Raw genomic sequence first — 19,857 nt, 5'->3', positions numbered from 1 at the left:
TTTCAGGGTATCTTGCTTTAAGCTGTATCATCTTTTCAGAATGACTTCAGGACATGACCTATTTGAGTGCAATGACCATTTGAACCAGCAGTGACATTAGTGGCTCTGACATTTAATCTTATTTCTAGCAGAATGGTCCTGCAAACATATGCCTAAGTGTCCAAGGCTATTTGTCACTGCTAGCACGGAAAGAGTGAAAGTACAGCTTGGTATGTTTAGGCAGATAAATTTTCTCAACCCCTTACAGGTGCCAGTCTGCAAGTAATAAGAACATTTAAAATATTCATGATGTCATTAATTGCACATTTATTCAAATGTTTAACTTAATCGTGATTGACGGGTAATAACGTATATTTCTCACATACACATGGATTACTCTTAGCTTGACATCTTCCATTTGTCCCAATGAGAACGTATGAGTGCATTTATAAATTATTCATTCAATCGTTCATTTTTAGTAGGTGCTTTATCCTGGTCAGGGTCATGGGGAATCCTGAGCTGATCATGGGAACATTGGGTGTGAAGTGGAAATACACCTTGGATGGGATGTCAGTCACAAGTCACACACTCATTCACATCTAGGGGCAATTTAGAGTTGCCAATCCACCTACCTGGGAGATGAGAGGAAACTGGAGAACCCGGAAGAAACCCATGTGGACAAGGAGAGAACATTTGAAACTTCACACAAACAGGAAAGCGAGTCCGGGATTGAACCAGGTCGAACCACTAGTGCTAACCTTTGTAAATTATTATTATGTAAGGAAATTAATTCTGAGAGATTTCCATGATTTATATCCTTTTCGATGGCAGATGCAATAAAGCCTGGTGTTAGTCTGACAGCATCTGCCGAAAAGAATATTATTTATAAACACTACATTAGGAGCAGGAACGCTATGGAATGAGGCACTCGAGACAGCCTCGACTGTCACCATGAACCACACATCAGTTTAAACAGCAAGTCATTTATATGCCAGCTCTGTGCTTGTGTTCCAATAAGAAGATTACAAAATTTTAACAAAATGACTAGGACAGATCAAAGATGGATCTCATGCATGCATACACTCATTTACACAGGCTTCATCTGCTTTTACTAGGCCTATATGAAGATAAATCCCTCACACGGCGTGCTGTGTTCTCTGTTTTCACCCCTCCTTCCCTTCCCCCTTTCCTTGCAGTGAGGAATCTTGGCTCTCCTCTCTTCTCTGCTACTGAAGAGCTCCCACACTTCCTGTTCGATGCCAGGCTTTCCCCTCCTGCCCGCGCCGTTTCAGTTATCCACAGTAATCTCGCTCATCCTTCTACCTGCCGTGCCTCCCTCTCTTTTATTGTTGAGAATAATGGTGAAGAGACTTTACAGGGATTTACACCTGATTATTTTCCCACAAGTCGAGTCCTTATAGACTAGACTGACCTTTCAATTCATGGTGCACTAGACAGAGTGACTGCTTTTGCCCTGTCTGTCACAGTGGAGCCCAAGCATACCCCATTTCTTCTTTTTTTTTCTCTCTCAGTTGGTTGTTGTTTGTCCCCTGCCTGTTTACCTGCCTGAGTCATCTGTTTGTCACACTGCAGCTTAGGCGTGCTGTTGACGAGTGCTGCGCCTTGCATGAAAGCCTGGCATTATTTGAGCCATACTGACACAGTGTTGGAGGAGGGAAGACAGACTTTACGGAGGTACATTCATCTCTCAATTAGCCCACATGGTTATGACATGCATGTGTTCCTTGCTACTATTTCTCCCTCCCGCTTTCCCTCTCTTTCCATCATCTACTGCAGTCACTCAGACGAATGACAGAATTGAAATTCATTAGTCACATTGGCCCTGATTTGAGCATTGTGCAGACTCCCCCCTCTCGCTTTCTCGCCCTTCCTCTCTGTCTCCTCTATCTCTCGGCTTTGCAATCTTCAGCACGCTCCCAATCTCTCCCTCCACTCTGAACACCCCCTCCCCACCACCACCCTTTCCTCTCCCTCCATCTCTGCCTCGATCTCGATGCACCACAGCTCCTCCCTCCACCTTGCACAGCAGCTACCCCTCCCTCTCCATCTTCCTTCTCCTCACTCGCGCTCTCACTCTGCTAGATACAGCATGTATTTGAAGCAGAGGGAGCCGGTCTACTCCTGTTTACATGGCTGCCTGTACCTGGGGCAGGATCACGTGTATTTGGAGGACCGCAGCTGCTCCCGTTCTGCCTTCTGAACGTTTAACCGAAGCTCAGCTCGCCTTCAGGAATTGTTTTTTCCTCTTCAAAGGCCTCCTCAGTGGCTCGCTGGCTCTCCGGCCCAGTTTGGATCTAAACAGCGCCCCAGAAGAATGGACCTGCCAAAATTAGACTTCTCTGCATGACATTTCTGGTAAGGGTGCTTTTATTTGAGTTTTTTTCTTCCTCCAAGTGCACTACTGTGTATGCAGGGTAAGTTAAAGGTGGTGGCTTTGCAAGGAAGAGGAGAACCAGAGAGTCTGGAATGTTCAGCATAAATATATCTGTGTGTGTGTGTGTGTGTGTGTGTGTTGGGTGCATATTCCAGACAGGGAGATGCTGAATAATGCTGCTGAATTTAGTACTGTATCTTGGATTTTAGATTAATGTAGATTATGTTGCCAGGGAGAAGCTCTTGATATTTGAATGGAAAGAGAAACATGCATGTAACATTTTGTTCCACTTGTTTTTTTTTGTGTGTGTGTGTTTTTTTTGTTTGTTTTTTTTTTTTTTTGGGGGGGGGGGGGGGGGGGGTCATTTTAATGTAAAATATTTATACACGTTACTTCCTCACAATCCACTTTTTGCATATGTTTATTTCTAATAAAATAAATGCATGCTTGAATATGGTAGCGTTGCTGTTATTATATCTGCATAAAATATGATGGATATTCAGTGTGTGCAGGAAATCTGCAAATACCTCCGAAGTCACTCTTAATTGCTGTACAGTGGTTTCACTGTTACCTATAGGATTATCTTGACTTTTTTCCCCCTCTATTCTGTTTTTCCTCTGTCCAAAACAAGCAAATACAGTTTCTCTGTTGATGAGGCAGTGTTTTAGGATCTACCAGTAATGCACTTTAGTGCTTATTCTTGGCAGCCCACCAAAAACGAATTAACAGATGAATATTTGGTGCATTAAAGATTCATGGCTTTTCCTTGTCTTCTGTTGTGTGTCGGTTACAAATGGCACTACCTGTACTTTCTTATTTATGCAAGAATGAAGCTTCGTTATCATGCTACCCTTTCAAAAATATCCACAAATAGAAATGAGGTGGCGGGCAAAAGGTTTGCGTAATAAAAGGTTTAACTCCTCAGCCCGAATGTGGTGACACTTGATAAAGCAGCATACTGTGTAAAGCAGTGTTTGGGTGGCACTCTTTCTCAAGCATGGAGCACAGAGCTGAACGTCTTTCTGCCTTTCTCTCAGTAGATTGGCGTGCACCACCACGTAATATATGCAAATATGCATGTAAGCATGTATTGAGGAAAAACACTGAGGATGAAGCAACTGCACCGCAAGAGTGTGCCTGCTACATTCAGAAGGGAAATTTCTTGGTCTGTACTACAAATTGAGATACAATTAAGACAAAAATCAATAAATAGGCTGAAGATGGTTTCAGCAGTTTGGCGATTGTGCTAACAGAGATCCTTCAACTGAGCAAATTCTCATCTCACATGATGGTAATGCCATTATGATAATGCTGCTGTCTGATAAGCAACCCAAGATGATGTGAGATAAGGCAAAACACTTCTACGTGCTCTTAGTCTTGCTCCTTGCAGATATTCACTGATTAGGCGTGTTGTTTTTGTGAACGAGCAAGATTCCAAAGTGATTATAATTCAGATCCTCACCAATCACCAATCACCCCCCCCCCATTCTCTCCCATGGTTTCTCTATCTGTCTTCTCATCACTCCATTGCCATCTCTCACTGCTATGTTTAGAAGTGCTCGGTGCTTATCTGACACCGATGTGGGACAGAAACAGACAGGCAACATTTGTTTTCATTGTAGATTGATACAGGAATAAGGGCCTATCATAATGCATAATGGCTCTTTTCTGTCACGCACAATGAGCAACTATGGGAGAAAAAAGGACTGCAAAAACGAGAGATGGACAAGTGGCATTTCAGACACAACATGCTCAGTCCAGCCTCCCACACTTGTTTTCAGAAGGTCATGGAGTCACTACACTTCACCAGACTCTCTCCTATTAATATTTAATCAAAACAGCTTTATGGAGGATAAAAAAAAAAAAAAAACAGAGACAGCATGGAAGATGGGTAGGGCCCTTGTGTCCTCGTTTCTGTTTCATACTCCCGTTTGGCTCATTCAAAGGCGTTTGCTCATAAATCTATATGTGGATCAGAAACTACATCTGCATTTTCAGGACCCAGCAAGATGTTATCACAGAGTGGCCCATATTGGATGGGGGACCTGATCATATTGCCAGTGCCGCTGTTAATGTGTGTGTTTGGCCCTTTGTGTAAAATGAGAGGAAGAGATCATTGATCGTATCGGCCCGTGTAATAAAATTATTAGCCTGAGATGGAAAGCTGGCCAGAGGAACAATGCTGGCAGAATTCAGGAAGCCTGAACGTGATTATCATGTGGCTAATTTTAGGAGATAAGCTCCTTTCTAATGGAAGTCTCGATAAAGAACTCAGAATAGCGTAGCAAGAATTAGATTGCTTTTGGGATTATGTTCGTCCTATATTCTCTTCCCATTTCTCCTCTCCTTTTTTTCAATTAAACCCAAAACAAAGAGGCCTGTGTGTGTAAAGGAGGGAAAGTGGCTGGAGTAATTACCGGCTTAGGCCTGCTGCTAGCGGTGAATTTCAAGTGAATTTCAAGAGCATTAATGAGGAAAGAGGAACATTTTATGGGATTTTTATTAACCATTTTCATGTTGCAGAGCGACAGACTTGTATCAAACTGCTTTGAATTCCATTTTTCATGACAAGATATTTGACAATCTGCAGCAGCAGGTGCAAATTCAGCTGCTCCGTGGCCTTAGAAGCGCAATAACGTCTTCAGTGCAGCACTCAGTGTGTTTGATGATTCCAACTTGTAATAGATGTACCTCATTATCAGAGCTAAGGCCTTCCGTGTAAGCTCTGGACACATTTTTTTGTCTAGCATTTTGCTTTATCCCTGACAAAATTCCAGCATATTCGCATTTTAAGCCTCGCAAAACAAATAACCATTCACTAGCAAATGTAGTGAAACAAATTTCTAAATCACATTTAGTGCTGGAGGCAGCATCTTATTCTCTTAATTGATGATAGCATTAAACATATTACTTCTGCTTGATAGTCAGCCCCTCAGCTTCTAGCAGATGTAGACCTTGCATCTTTATATATACACTGTCTGTTCATCTTGTGCTTTGTATTATGAAACACTTCTGCTTCTATAACTCGTAGAATGGTGCTGTCAGTATTTTTACATCACCTTACTGAACTTTGGCATTTCTTGCACTCCAAACTTCAGGCTTTTATCTAAATATTACAGTAGTCAAGAAACAAGATCAAAAGGGTGATGAAATTGGAAGTCAAATAGAAACACACTACCGGAAGAAAACATCTTGTTTGAATTCTGCATCTGTATTCTCAGCACATGAGTGGATTTCCTTTACAAAATTGGTAGTGTGAGAGGTAGGAGGAAAATGAATGCTTAGGGCAGGCGATTATTGATCTGGCCTGATCCTGCCTGATGAACTGCTGTTGTAAATACAGATAAAGACATCTGCTTATTTTGTAATGGATGGTGGTCTCTAGACGCCATTCTTAACAAGGGCAGGGTTTATCACTTAAATTTGAAATGTCTCTTACTGTATAAATCTTTCTGATTAACATAACGACTTTGTGATAAACCCCAAAATTTCAGAAAGTCTAATGGTTTCCCAGTTGTTTACTAACTTTGGATTTTCTTTGGATATTCACCATCTGGCAAGCTTAAAAGAATGCCAAGTACTGGCTGAAAGCGATACGCAACTTTATTAAAAGTAAATGAATGAAAGTAAATCTATTTCCCTTCCTAGCTCTGAGAACTAAGTAAAAAAAAAGTAAATGATGGCCACATGAGGATTCAAAAATCCGAATAACACTATCATCAGTACAGTTCACTGATATGCGGCCATTTATAATCAGTTAAGTGGGTCGTGTAAATATTTAGGCGTTGTGGATCTGTAAAATTGACTACTGTACGCACTTTTTATTAGTTCTCTGCAATGTGTTCAGAGCTGATAGAGACAGAGCGAGATCTTATGAATGAGGTTAATGGAAGGAAGAAAAAGATATACTTCCCTTTGGGCCAGGAGAAGCCATTAGATCCCATTACTCTAACATTACATTCTGTATCCTCCATAGTCTTCATATACAGTAGATTTCAGTGAGACTCGTAGCATTATAAGCTGCTTTAGAAGAGGACCAGTGCTGAGTCATATCTTTTTCAAACAGCGATTAATCATTATTTCAGTCCCAAGAGTGTGTGGCATGATACATAAGCCTGACTTCCTCCATAATTGGACAAAAAATTGCTTATTATTTCAGGAGTTCTAAATAACTTGTTGGTTTGTATTTGAGGTGAACTAATTGTGTGTGAAAACTGGGTTACAAAACCCTTTTTTTGTTGTTGTTGAAATTATTGAATTGCAATGATTATACTTTTTAGGTTGAGTTGGTGTCCTTAGTATTATCTCAAAACAACATTTTTTGTAAGTTGTTAACAATGAGCAAACTACGTGCAAATTCAAAATATGTAGCCATAACACTCCATAAACTCATGTATTTGAACGTCTATGTATTTGAACATCATATTTTGAATAACAGTATGCATCATTGGTTTATGGCAGTGTGGGTCATGGGAACAAATCTATAGGATTCAAACTTTTATTTAATTATTTTTGACAATGCTTTACATTAAGGCTGATATTAACATAACTAATATTATTTACTGCATTAGTTCATGTTCAGTAGCTCAAATCATAAACTTCAGCATTAACAAATCATGAGTAGTGTTAAACTAACGAAAAGCATTTTTTGATTTTTTTTGTTTTAATGTTTACTAAATATACTTTAGCTAATGTTTATCTCATCCATAACTAAAAAAAGTCCACATAAATTAGCATACATTAAATTAAACGTTTTCTTTTCTTTCTTTTTTTGCAATTTTGCAGAGAATTATATAATATTAATATATTAATTACGGCATCCTAGGAGCTCAGCAGTTTCTGAAACACTCAAACCAGCCTGTCTGGCACCAACAGCCATGGCACAGTGAACGTCACTGTGAACATTATCTGAAGCTCTTGACCTGTATTTGCATGATTTTATGCATCACGCTGCTGCTATATGATTGGTCGATTGGATAATTGCATGAATGTGCAGGGGTACAGGCGTTCAGTAAGTATATACTGTGTGTACATACAGTATACACTATTAATCTTCCTGAGCGGGGTGCCTTGACTGCTAACACAGCATAGTTTGACCAATAATATAGTGCTTCACACTGACCCAAATTACATATAGAGTAATTGGATACAAAGCAATATGGCCATCATTTTGTTTTTATGTCATCTAAAGTTGTCATATTTCTTCTACCAGTCTTACTGGAATATGCACGTGGGTCACATTTCTCCACTGCTTATTTGTCTTTCTTGGTCCAGTAGGGCCTCATAGACAAGGTCATAAAACCGGCAGCGTAACTGAGGAGGCTGAAGAAATGGACCACTGTGATATTTTTCTCCTTCCCAAGGTTATCTCTAGGAAGATTGGTGAGTGAGTGAGAGACAAGCTTTTGGTTTGGATTACATCTGTACACCAGGAGGAAAAAACAGAATATCATCGGATTGGTCCTTAGCAGTGTAACATAAAACGATAAAATCAGTGCGGTCAAACGTGTATCTCCTCCTCTCGGTAACAATGAAGGCTGTGTCTGTTGGATTTATTTGTTCATGATACAGAGCATACATGAGTTAAATGATCATACTTAAATAGCTTTGTAAGCATAACACATTACTCATTTCCACTGAAATGTGGAAGCTCCCAGCCTTAAATGGATAAATAAAGCAGTTCCGCTGCATTGGAAATGGAATTGATTTCTTCGTCTGGGTTGACTGATGGCCGTGAATGTATCGAATAGAGAGGAAGAGGACACGTCTCTAAAGAAGCACACTTATGAACTTCCTGACTTCTTGAGTGTTGGAAAGATGCAGTAATCTAAAAGAAATCTATTTCTCCATTAACCAGGAAAGAGCACAAGACCAGACACCTTGAGAGGACAAAAAAACCTTTCTGCGTCTCTCTCTTGCAATCAACAGATAATTGAAGTGTGAGCTTGCAAAGTCTCACACAATGACATCACGCTAATGAGCCCCTGTCAATGTGGTTGGTCAGTTTTGATTGACCTTGACAGGTCATCCGGCTTTCGACACGCATGATTATGCCAGTTGTGTGCATCCAAATGAGCGTGAGGGCTTTAATTGTTATACCTCTCTAGATGGCATTTTTTCCTCAAGCTAAGGATGGTGTCGTGTTTCTGAAATATAGGGCATTCCATCTGAGAATACAGAACAGTGGAGGCTTTCTCTCAGAGGGATTCTGTGTTAAAATAAACCTGTGATAGCCACTGATGGCCCTTTCCTTGCCTGTAGCTACTGTGCAAACTTGAGTGCTTATAGCCTCATATTGCGGATAGAAATACAATAGAAAAGGAATTGTATTTCTGACTAAAGTTACCATTTCACACCCAAGTAAAACAAAAGCAAGGCTGTTAAGTTGATGCTAAGCTATGTCATAATGCTTCACACAGGCACGCTAAAGAAAAAAAAAGAGCATTTTTTAAAAAAACAATTATTAACACCCTTTCCTTTGGAAAGTGTAATAAAATATCTCAAGATGTTCTTCTTCAGAATGTTCACTCTCTTTAGGTCACTGTACCATGTAAATACCTAAAAAATAGGGTTTTTATCATTGCACATGAAAAGCTCAGTTTGCTTTAGAGATGTGCGTGAATGTTTGAAGCCTCAGCACCAGAGCTGCCACAATTTATGCAGCCCCAGCTCAGAATTTTTCTGTCAAAGCATAGTAAATCGGTTTATTGTAAAATTTAATGGTTGTCCTTCAAAAGACTGGCATTTGACATGATTCATTATTTGGTTGTTGTACCAAAACCTAGCAGATGTGTAGAATAATATGGTAACACAGTGCTGTGTCGTTCTCGATTCTGATTGGTCAGAAGGGGTGTTGATTTATTTTCTATAATAGCACAGTTCTAACAATAGTGCTGTTTATATTAATGTGCTCATTCTAATACGTTATCATTTCTATAGCAACAGTTTTTAGCGGGTCTTGTATGGCAGATGCTATCTATGTAGATCTAATAATAATAATAATAATAATAATAATAATAATAATAATAAAAGATTTTTTAAAATGTTATTTAACAAAGAAATACATATAACCATTGATATTGTGATTCTATAAGGAGGGGTTTCAGTTTGTGTCAGGCAGAAGACTATAGTTGTGGGTAATGCTTTTATTAAAGATGACAGACAGCAAACAAATCCAGAAAACACTTCAAAGACAGTGCAATCACTGTGAAAGACAGACAGAAGGTCAGGCAATTCACAATCAGTATATACAAGGCCAAGGCAAAATCATTTTAAAAAAAACAACAGGGAAACAAACCTAATGAACAAAAACCATGAACATGAACACTGATCAAAGGCTTGTTAAATTAAATGAACAACAGTGCTGAACAGTCATACTTCACAATGAAGGAAAGTTTTGTGTGTGTTTATATAGTGGTGAGTGGTGACTGAGTCCAGGTGTGTGTAATCTGTAATCATGCGAATGTGAACGTGACAATGATTGAGGTCACTGGGGTGATGTAGACCGTGGTGACCATAGGTAGCCATACGTATAGGCCGTGATATGTTCTGAGAAATGGAGTTTGTAACTCCATGGCAGTTTGTTACAGTCAGTAATTAAGCTGTCTGACAGAGGATTTTGTGGAAGGAACAAATTGTCATTTTTTTTGTCTTATTAATTTCAAGGGAAAGAAAAAAGAAAGGCTGGCGAAAGAACGATTGTTTACAGCTATTGTAATGTAAGTGATAACATGAACTTATTTCACGGACATTCAGTAAGATTAAATGTAACTATAAATGGCTCAAATTATGACATGCTGTTCATTAGTCAATTAAAAATTAAAAACTTAGCACAGTGCTGTGGTATAAGAGGAATAAAACATTAGTTACCACTACATTAGTTTGCGATAACAGCATGCTCTGCCATTTTATTCCTCACACCATGTATATGGAATCCTAAACTGTGATGTATTATGTCAGTGGTGGGGGAGGGCAGTGGTGGCTTGACAGTTAAGGCTCTAGGTTACTGATCGGAAGGTCTGGGGTTCAAGCCCTGGTGCTGCCAAGCTGCCACTGTTGGGCCCTTGAGCAAGGCCCTTAACCCTCTCTGCTCCAGGGGTGCTGTATCATGGCTGACCCTGTGCTCTGACCCCAACTTCCTAACATGCTGAGGTATGCAAAGAAAAGAATCTTACTGTGCTGTAATGTATATGTGATCAATAAACACTCATTATCATTATCAAAAGACCATGACTCTGTTTTTAGACCATGTTCTACTCAGTTTTTTTTCTGGGTCTGCAATCATTTTCAAGAATACCAATGAGCTACAACCGTCCTCAGTTATGGATATGGTAATACTCATATTTAATTTTCTCAAATACAGAGGGATAAAAGGACAAAGTCATTCAAGCTTAAGCAGTACATTTTCGTACAAAGGAATTCTACTTTGAAAGTACTTTGTGAAATAAAATGACATTTCAAACCCCGATAACTCTATGATAGTAGGAATTATTGAGTGCTCCATATCGAGAGCTTTTTGGTGATTTAAATGTTTTGCCCCTGAAACAGAGTGAAGCCGTGTTTACTAATCTTCATGCATAATTCATGGTTACCCGATTACATTTTGATTTGTATCTTAACAGAATGAGAGTGTTCCTGAGCAATGATTTAATCTTTTAATTGGATAATAAATCCATTGGTTTGAGTAATGGACTCTCTATTGCCATCACTTGACCACTGAGGCCAAATCATCATTAATGTGTTTTCTTTGCCTTACGTTTGGACTGTTTCTTTTAAAAAAAAAAATAAATAAATAAAAATATTATATTGTAGATGGTTTAGACAGGTTAGAATTTATAAACCATTCACCTCAGAAAGATTTATGGCTGTATGTCTGTGGGAGAAAGACAGAAAGATGTTTTTAAATTCAGTCAGTATTTCAATTACTTATTGTTTTGCCTCTTAGCAACATCTAAATTAGGAGCCAAGCAGTACGAGCACTACTTTTACAATTAGCTTCCTATCAGAGGTAAATCAGCTACACATTTCAGTGCTTATTGTCAGCAGGGATTGTGTGAGACCATAACGATAAACTAAAGTAGAAATGTTGATTTTTCGGATACCATGGATAGTTCTAATTAGGGAATTTTGCTAGTGCACTAAACAGACATTACCCACTGTAATTTACAGCGATCTCCTGATATCTCTGTGTCATTAATTAATTCAAATGAACTGAACGCATATTGGAATTGCCATAGAAGACATAAAACTTTTTTTTTTGCCTCACAAAAACTCTTTAGCTGCCTCAGATATGTGTCTGCAATTAAAGTTAAAAAGAGAGGGGTTTGAGTTATTTAGGCTGTAGATCACATTATCAATCATTATAACAGGTTAATCAAAAACATCCTTGCAACTTTTATGGTGCTTGGGGCAGGATGTTCTGAGTTGGGTTAGATCAGCAGTAAATACAGCATGATTAAAACACCATGTTTATGGTGGGTCCGTTTACTTCATGACCTTCACCACACCACCCCCCACCACCACTCAACAACCACCCCCCAACCCCCCTTCTGCTATGACTGCTATTTTAGTCATTTAATCGATGCTGCAATTCATGCACGCAGACAGAGCCAGTCCCTGCAGGATGGTGAGATGCATGTCGATCACACTCAGCAGATATATGACTGTCAAGTTCTGTGGGCTACAACAGCTCTTTGAACCTAACTAAGGAGCACTAATGAACAGTAGATGCTTTCGGAGCTACTTACTCAAATTTCGCACTGACGCTGGAGCAGTTCCCACTGTGCTTGAACACACCTGGAAACATTTTCAGATGGAGCCATCTTCAGTGTCTCAGCAGCGATGCTGCAATAAACAGATGGCTGCATGGAGGCTTCTTGCTTTTTCTTCATTCTCACAGCTCATCTAAATGGTTCAGCTCTGCTGATTAACAGTGTGCAGCTCTTTCAGGTTTCTATCAGGTTTCAATGAAATCATAACATGTAACATTTCTTGGAGCCATTGTTATTGACTATAATGAGTGTCACAGTGGTATTTTAATATGCATGTTATAATTTCGGTCATTTCGAAAAGCCTGTGGTATGACTGTCATAATTTAATTCTTTAAAACCACATACCTAATTAAATGAATAGAAGCTTTGACATGAGTTTTTATGGATTCATATGTCTGTCTGTCATTTTTTTTGTCAGTGTGTATTCAAACCCAAAACCTTGCATCAGCCTTCCACATGCTGCTAAATAGCTCTTTAATTGGCCATATTGCTGATTGCTGCAGTGGGTGGGTACGGGCTCAATTTTAATTTGAGGTTAACTTTTACTGAGACATTTGCCCACACACAGACAAGTCAAGACTAACCTTTACAACTTTATGGCTGCCTCATTATCATTATAGATGATCGGGCTTGTGGGAGTGGGTTTGTGTAAATGGTGGTTAGTTATCTGAGTAAGAACATGTATTATACATGCATTAATCAATTAGTTTAAGCTGTATGAGAAAATTCAGTAAGAGAGGAGTGGAGATGAGAATGGATTTTCAGACCGGGATTTATTGACAGTTTATATTTATAAACACTTATAGTGTTATAGTGTTTTATTATAATCAGTCATCATTCTGTCAATCTATACATAGTACATATATAAGGGTTTCTATTGTATATAATAAGCATTTTGCAAGTGCAGAACATGTCTTTAACTAAATGGAATGGGGAGTGATTGTGAAAAGGGCTAGAGTTCTGGTTGGGTTCTGCTTTGCACAAGCCAATTCCTCATCCCCTCCCCAAACCCCAAGTGAAGACTCTAGGGTTGTAGTTGTTGAATAGTAGGGAGGAGATGGGGAGGTGGTGGGTGTGGAGAAGAGAAAGCGATATGGGAATTTATCGGAAGTTATCTAGGAAGAAAGTAGAGCTTTAGATGTGTTTTTTCTCCCAAACTTCAGTTAGTACTGACCTCCACAAAGAGTAGACATATTAACAAGATTGGTTGTAATATCTTAAATAATACAATGAAACACACCCTACACCCTACACAAATGCAGGCTATATCTGATAGTGGTGCTTTTACCAAAATGACCACTGATATAGAAAACATTCAGTCAATCAAAGTAGCCTAAACTTAAAGCATTTATACTACAGCACTGTTGAATTCTTGAATCTGATTGGCCAGTGTTCATTATTTTTATATAACAGGAGCTCTGATTGTAAGGCAAATCACACGTTTATATATGTTCTTGTTTTTATAGCAAGTCGGTAATGTTTTTTTAAATTATTATTATTATCGATAATTAGATTATACAGTGTGAAGCATCCGCCATACAAGTCATTCACAGGAAAGGATAAAAAATATATTATTTAACAAAGAAGACTGTCTTATCTTTCACATTTATGGATGATGTGTCAGCACTTTGTAATAGTCAGACGTGAAGTTTTCCGCCATGTGAAAGTTTTCATGATGCATGATTTTAAGCCATTTTGTACTTTGCGCTTGGTGGGCTATCAGTAAGTTTCTTTTTTTTCCCTTAACTTCAAAAGAAAGTAAAGGTATAACTGTTTATAGCTGCTTTAATATAACATTAGTGATCATAAAAACCTTATCTTGCTTCAAGGAGGTTCCTCAACTTTAAATCTATAAAAGGACAAAAAGTAAGATGTGTCATTCTTTAATAAGAAAGTAAGTAATCAACTTTAGGGTGGAAATATGTTGTGTCATGTTTCATGAGCTTAACTATGACATGTCAGCTTAAATCATTTAATATGCATTTTTGTGATCCAAAACACATACATCAAACAAATAATAATTAAGAATAATAACAGAACAGGTTAGCTTGTTTTATTACTTTTGTAATATGTATTTAGGGTGTGAGAGGTCATTATTTTATAAATAGGTTTCCTGAACTGCACTTTAGGCTTTACCAGTAACAAAGCAAGGCTTTCAGACAGCTGAGGCACAACATTGTCAATACTATAGACCACATCTATTAATACAGCACGGGCAAAGTCTTCATCATTTAGACTGGGATTTAGATTTTAAAAAGCGTTACACAAATCATGTTAACTTAAATTAGTAGTTGATATGTCTCCTCACTGATGCAGTATGTTGTAGGTATGCATCTGTGTTGATTTAAATATTAAAATCCTGTCAGCAGCACTGAAGCACAATCTTTATTTTCTTAAACCACAGAGCTGTAAGGAGTCAGAAGAGGATTGTGTGATCAATTTTGTGAAGTAGAGCTTGAAGGCTTTTGCAAGTTAAAACACCCCTGAGTCAAAGTCACACAGGATTTAATAACTCCTGACTCGCAATATTTTTCCATACTGTACAGTCATCTTCAGGGGCTTTTTTCAGTGGTGCACTAAAGAATATTTTATATTTAAAACCTGTTTACCAGTGTTCTATTGTGATTTCTGGAGGCTGTAGCTGTGTTCACTGCGATCCATCATTCTAAAATATAATTATTATAAAGTATAATCATTAAATAACATGACAATTTTTTTTCTGATTGACTTATATTTAGCCACTGATGGAGAAAAAAAAAACTGGCTGCATACTAAATTCTCTTAAGAAAATAAACAATCGCAATAGCAGAAAACCCAACTAATAATACTCATTACTTCTTTGTTCTTAATTTCCATGGTATCATTAATTAAATGGCTTTTGTGGTGTTTCTGCAGTAATCTGTGTAAGATGAGTCGAGTATCAGCATGATCATTCAACTGCATATTTTTGGAAGAATGTTGTATGAAAAAGAATACTGAATGCTCTCTCTGTTATCTGTAGGTTCATACCTTCAATGAGTGTGACAAAGTACCTCTGACTTGTGTTTCAGCAGGTAACCAGCAGAATGGTGGCTGGCGTGGTGAGTGGGCACAGCTACCTGGTGGCATGCTGGCAGCCCATTCTTATCCTGATGCTGGGCACTGTGCTATCGGGTTCCACCACAGGATGCCCGTCTCGCTGTGAGTGCAATGCCCAGGAGCGCTCTGTGCTGTGCCACCGCAGGAAGCTGGTTGCCCTTCCAGAAGGAATCCCTATTGAGACGCGACTGTTGGACCTGAGCAAAAACCGTTTGAAAGCCATCAACCCAGAGGAGTTCATCAACTATCCCCACCTGGAGGACCTGCAGCTTAATGAGAATGTCATCTCAGTCATCGAGACGGGTGCATTCAGTAATCTCTTTGGATTACGGACGTTAGGACTACGCAACAACAAACTGAAGCTCATTCAGCTGGGTGTATTTACTGGTTTGAGTAACCTCACCAGGCTGGATATAAGTGAGAATAAAATAGTTATCTTGTTGGATTACATGTTTCAGGACCTTTACAATCTAAAAGAACTGGAAGTGGGAGATAGTGAGCTGGTCTTCATCTCTCATAGAGCCTTTCATGGACTCAATAGTTTAGAGCAGCTTACCATGGAGAGGTGCAACATGACCTCAGTGCCCACAGAGGCCTTCAGCCATCTCCATACCCTGTTAGTACTCAAGTTGTGGCATTTTAATGTCAACCTCATTAGGGATTTTTCCTTCAGGAGACTCTACCGACTAAAAGTGTTAGAGATAACAAATTGGCCCTTTCTTGAAGCCTTGACCGATAAGTCCCTGCACGGACTCAACATTACCACACTGAGTGTCACACACTGCAACCTCACTGCCATCCCATATGTGGCCATCCAGCACCTTGTGTACCTTCGATCTCTCAATTTTTCATTCAATCCCATAGAGATTGTGGAGGGCAACAAACTGCACAACTTGATGAGGCTGCAGGTATTTGACTTAGTAGGGGGTCGATTGGTCACTATTGAGCCTTACTCTTTCAGAGGACTGAACTACCTTAAGGTTCTCAACATTTCCAGCAATAGCTTGAGCACTTTAGAAGAGTCTGCCTTTCACTCAGTTGGTAACCTTGAGACCTTGGCCCTATATGACAACCCCTTGGCATGTGACTGTCGCTTGTTATGGGTTTTCCGTCGGCGCTGGAGGCTCAATTTCAACAAGCAGCAGCCATCTTGTGCTGCCCCTGAGTTTGTGCAAGGGAAAGAGTTTAAAGATTTCCCAGATATTCTCCCTGCTAATTATTTCACGTGCCAGAAATCTAAGATCCGGGACCACAAACCCCTTCAGAGATTTGTGGATGAAGGGACCACAGTTCGTTTTGCATGCCAAGCAGATGGGGACCCAACCCCTGTGATCATGTGGCAGTCTCCTCGGAAGCAATTCATCACCACCAAAAGTGTTGGACGTCTGTCAGTGTCTCTGGATGGCACCCTGGAAGTACGATATGCCCAAATACAAGACAATGGCACATATACATGTATCGCGACCAATGCAGGGGGAAATGACACCAAGCTTGCTCATTTACATGTTCATAGTTATTCACCCAACTGGCCCCATCAGCCTAATAAGACATTTGCTTTCATCTCCAACCAGCCCAATGAAAGTGGTGCCAATGAGACTGGTAGATCAGTCCCATTTCCATTTGATATGAAGACTCTTATCATTGCTACTACAATGGGATTTATTTCTTTCCTTGGAGTGGTTTTGTTTTGTCTTGTACTCCTCTTTCTTTGGAGTCGGGGGAAAGGTAACGCCAAGCCAAACATCGAAATTGAGTATGTGCCACGTAGAGTAGAGGGGCAGACCAGTCCAACTGAGGAAACCCATAAAATCAGAATGAAAATGATGTAAAAGTCGAATCCTCAGTTGATGTGAGCAAAATCCCTGGCAAGAGATTTACCTTGAGATGTGAGAGAAAAGCTATCTTTGTTTCCCTTGTGTAATTGATGGAAGAAACAATAGCTAAACTAAAGCATTTTTCCAAATACACAGCTCAGACCTATGGGGATTGTTCCTTCAAAGTCAGAATGAATTTCGTGGGACCTGAAGTTCTGCTTTTATTTTGGTAACACATGAACATGAGTCAGCCTGACTCCAATTATTTCAAAGCCAGAAAACAGAGGGCCAGTTTTAATCCATTCTTGTCTTTGTCTCTGCCTTTTGTCTTTTTTTTTGTACATAATTCTTTCTATGTACGTGGGAATATAGTAATTAAAGGATTGCGAAATCATATTCATGGGTTAAGCATACTGGAATTCTTGTGATGTACTTACATGGTTAGGACACATTGTAAATTGTACACGTGTCTGATAAAATTTCTGTAAATGTTCATTGCCAAGTTTTTATAAGGCATATACATTTTTTTTATTTACAGTTAATTAATGATTATGCTTGACAATCATCCATATTGTAAATGTCAAGTGTTAATCCTGAAATATGCCGTCCTTTGAATGGATGGAATAAATTTAATTTTGATGCCAGATATAAGCCTAGTATCTCTAAGCCAAATGTAGCTTTGAACTTAAAGCCATTTGGTGTGAATGTGTGGTGAAGCCATTAAAGATGTTTGTGGTGTTCACACTGATATATTCATATCTGACATAAATCTCATGAGAAATCTCTATCGTCATCTGAAGATCAAGTTTTTTAACAGCACATTTTTAATCATTTCTCATATTCATCATATCCCTTAATAATTAATTTACCATTTATTAAAACATAATTCATGTTCAAAAGGCAGGTAGTTCTCTGAGGGTAAATGTGTTCATATACCCTTGCCTCTGAAACAATGCCAGACTTTAAAAACATTAAAATGTTAACGTTTTCTACTCCAGTGTCCATTTTTACTTTCACAGTTCAGTTGTGAGTCAACTATACAAAAGTGCTTGAGATAATAGAAATATTATTGGCACAACTGCACAAATTCTTATGATCCAGTTCACTACCATTGTCATTCGACATTTACTGAAAAGGTCTTTTCTGTGCAAACGCTCATTCGGATATGAACATGTCATAAATGATAATAGCTGTGAAATTGAAATGTCTAATCAACCTTGGCTTAAAGTTCAGAGTTCAGACCCTGGAAGTCAGAGAGAGCAGGGGGATTATCATGCATGCAAATGCTCGAAAGAAACTAAAGGCTAGGTAAATGCTGCATACGCCCACTGAATGCAGTCATTACTGATAAGAATTGTGAATAGTCTAGTTCTATGAATAACTTGAATAAAGGATGGACAGATTTTTTTTCCGTTGTATGTTTAAGAGTCATCAATCTCTTAGTTGTAAATGTATTGATATATTCTGTATATTTAACTTATATTAAGTGATTCATTCAGAGTTAGGGTCAAACATATTATAAATATTTTGAAATAATTCTAAATGGCAGACTTTTTTTAAACCCCCGGCCTAAAGACAATAAATCCTTAGTCTGTTTGATCCTGATTACATCCTCTTCATGACTAAAAGCTTTGTTCTTTTAAATGTAGTAATTGTCTGAACATTTGACCTAAATAAGCTGATTCATTAATTTGTTACTAATGAGCGTTAACAAAATTATCCAGCTAAACATAATGCTGAACATATACGAAATTATATAATAAGAAAAATCTAAAAACATTTGTAATACATTATAGATTGAAGTTTTGAGGTGATGTGACTGATGCAAGTTATTGCACTGGAAATACTTCAAAAATATGTTTAAGGGTATTATATTTTGCAAATGTTAATTCACAAATGAAAGATGACCTAGTTTAGTCACGGTAAGAGAGAAAATAATATTCCAAATGATTCCTTTTTTAAGGTATGTTGTATTGGGATGTGTTTATAATTAAAGAAATGATATGTGTCTCACCATCATACATCATGACCTATGGATTTACATCCTCATTAATGTTTAATGTTATTGGATTGATATTGCTTGTACATATACAAGTAATTCCTATTGTGCTGTGAAATATGGAAAGATGTGCAGTGGCATCATGGTTTGAATGAATCCAATAATTAGGTCAAAGCTAGAATAGATTCACATTAATTATTAATGTTGTTACACTGTCGCCGGTTTGTCTCGTTGTATCATGGTATCGGAAGTAAGATATTTTATAGCCAAAACGAAAATGGAATGGTGAAACAATGGAAAATAATTCAGGCAAAAAAAAACAAAAAAAACCCAAACAAACCTGTGAAACATCAATGTTTAAAGCATGTCAGTTAAAGCATGTAAATATTTGCTTTAAATGTGAATTAAACTGCACCATCCTGAAAAGCTTATATGGTAACCAAATACATTCTGTGAGAAAGCTTGTTCACGTTTAAAGACTGCTGTACGTGCACCTGACCTCCAAGCCCAGTTATAACGATAATACTTAAAAGCCTTTTTAATAGGCAGCTAACGTTAATGGAGTTGATGCTCTCATGGATGACCCATTGTTAATTGAGGAGGTAGCACCATCCTGTTATTAGCTGCCTATTAGGAGACCTTTGAAATGAACTAACTTCCTGCATGGAATGAATTTGACTACCTTATTAATAAAACTGGATGGTGTTATTTCCGGAGTTAATGATTGTGTCGTCCGTTGAAGCAGAACAGACATAGTACTAACGGCTAAGCAGTTAGTCAGTGACTGTTTACTACACCTTTCTCACCTTTTTTTTTGTTGTT

The 19,857-nt window shown here is 38.4% G+C and overlaps 1 protein-coding gene across 6 annotated transcripts in view; it reads left to right on the top strand.

The window, feature by feature from the left end:
- Positions 1 to 18,995, top strand: part of lingo1b (leucine rich repeat and Ig domain containing 1b) — a 43,643-nt gene extending 24,648 nt beyond the window's left edge. The window contains exons 2-5 of one of the 6 annotated variants that reach the window (XM_053616914.1): positions 1,176 to 1,280; positions 1,573 to 1,674; positions 2,254 to 2,355; positions 15,195 to 18,995. In XM_053616914.1, coding sequence (XP_053472889.1) covers positions 2,344 to 2,355; positions 15,195 to 17,051 — 1,869 coding nt within the window. In that variant the 5' untranslated portion in view covers positions 1,176 to 1,280; positions 1,573 to 1,674; positions 2,254 to 2,343 and the 3' untranslated portion in view covers positions 17,052 to 18,995. Of the gene's footprint in view, positions 1 to 1,175; positions 1,281 to 1,491; positions 1,675 to 1,891; positions 2,356 to 15,194 lie in introns of those variants that run through there. The other 5 variants (XM_053616916.1, XM_053616911.1, XM_053616912.1 and 2 more) reach the window with 5 other exon arrangements.
- The last annotated feature ends 862 nt before the right edge of the window (positions 18,996 to 19,857 follow it).

This window comes from Ictalurus furcatus, chromosome 27, assembly GCF_023375685.1.
Source record: "Ictalurus furcatus strain D&B chromosome 27, Billie_1.0, whole genome shotgun sequence".
Classification (NCBI taxonomy): domain Eukaryota; kingdom Metazoa; phylum Chordata; class Actinopteri; order Siluriformes; family Ictaluridae; genus Ictalurus; species Ictalurus furcatus.
The sequence above is the reverse complement of the archived record's forward strand: the minus strand, read 5'-3'. Positions and strand labels throughout refer to the sequence as shown.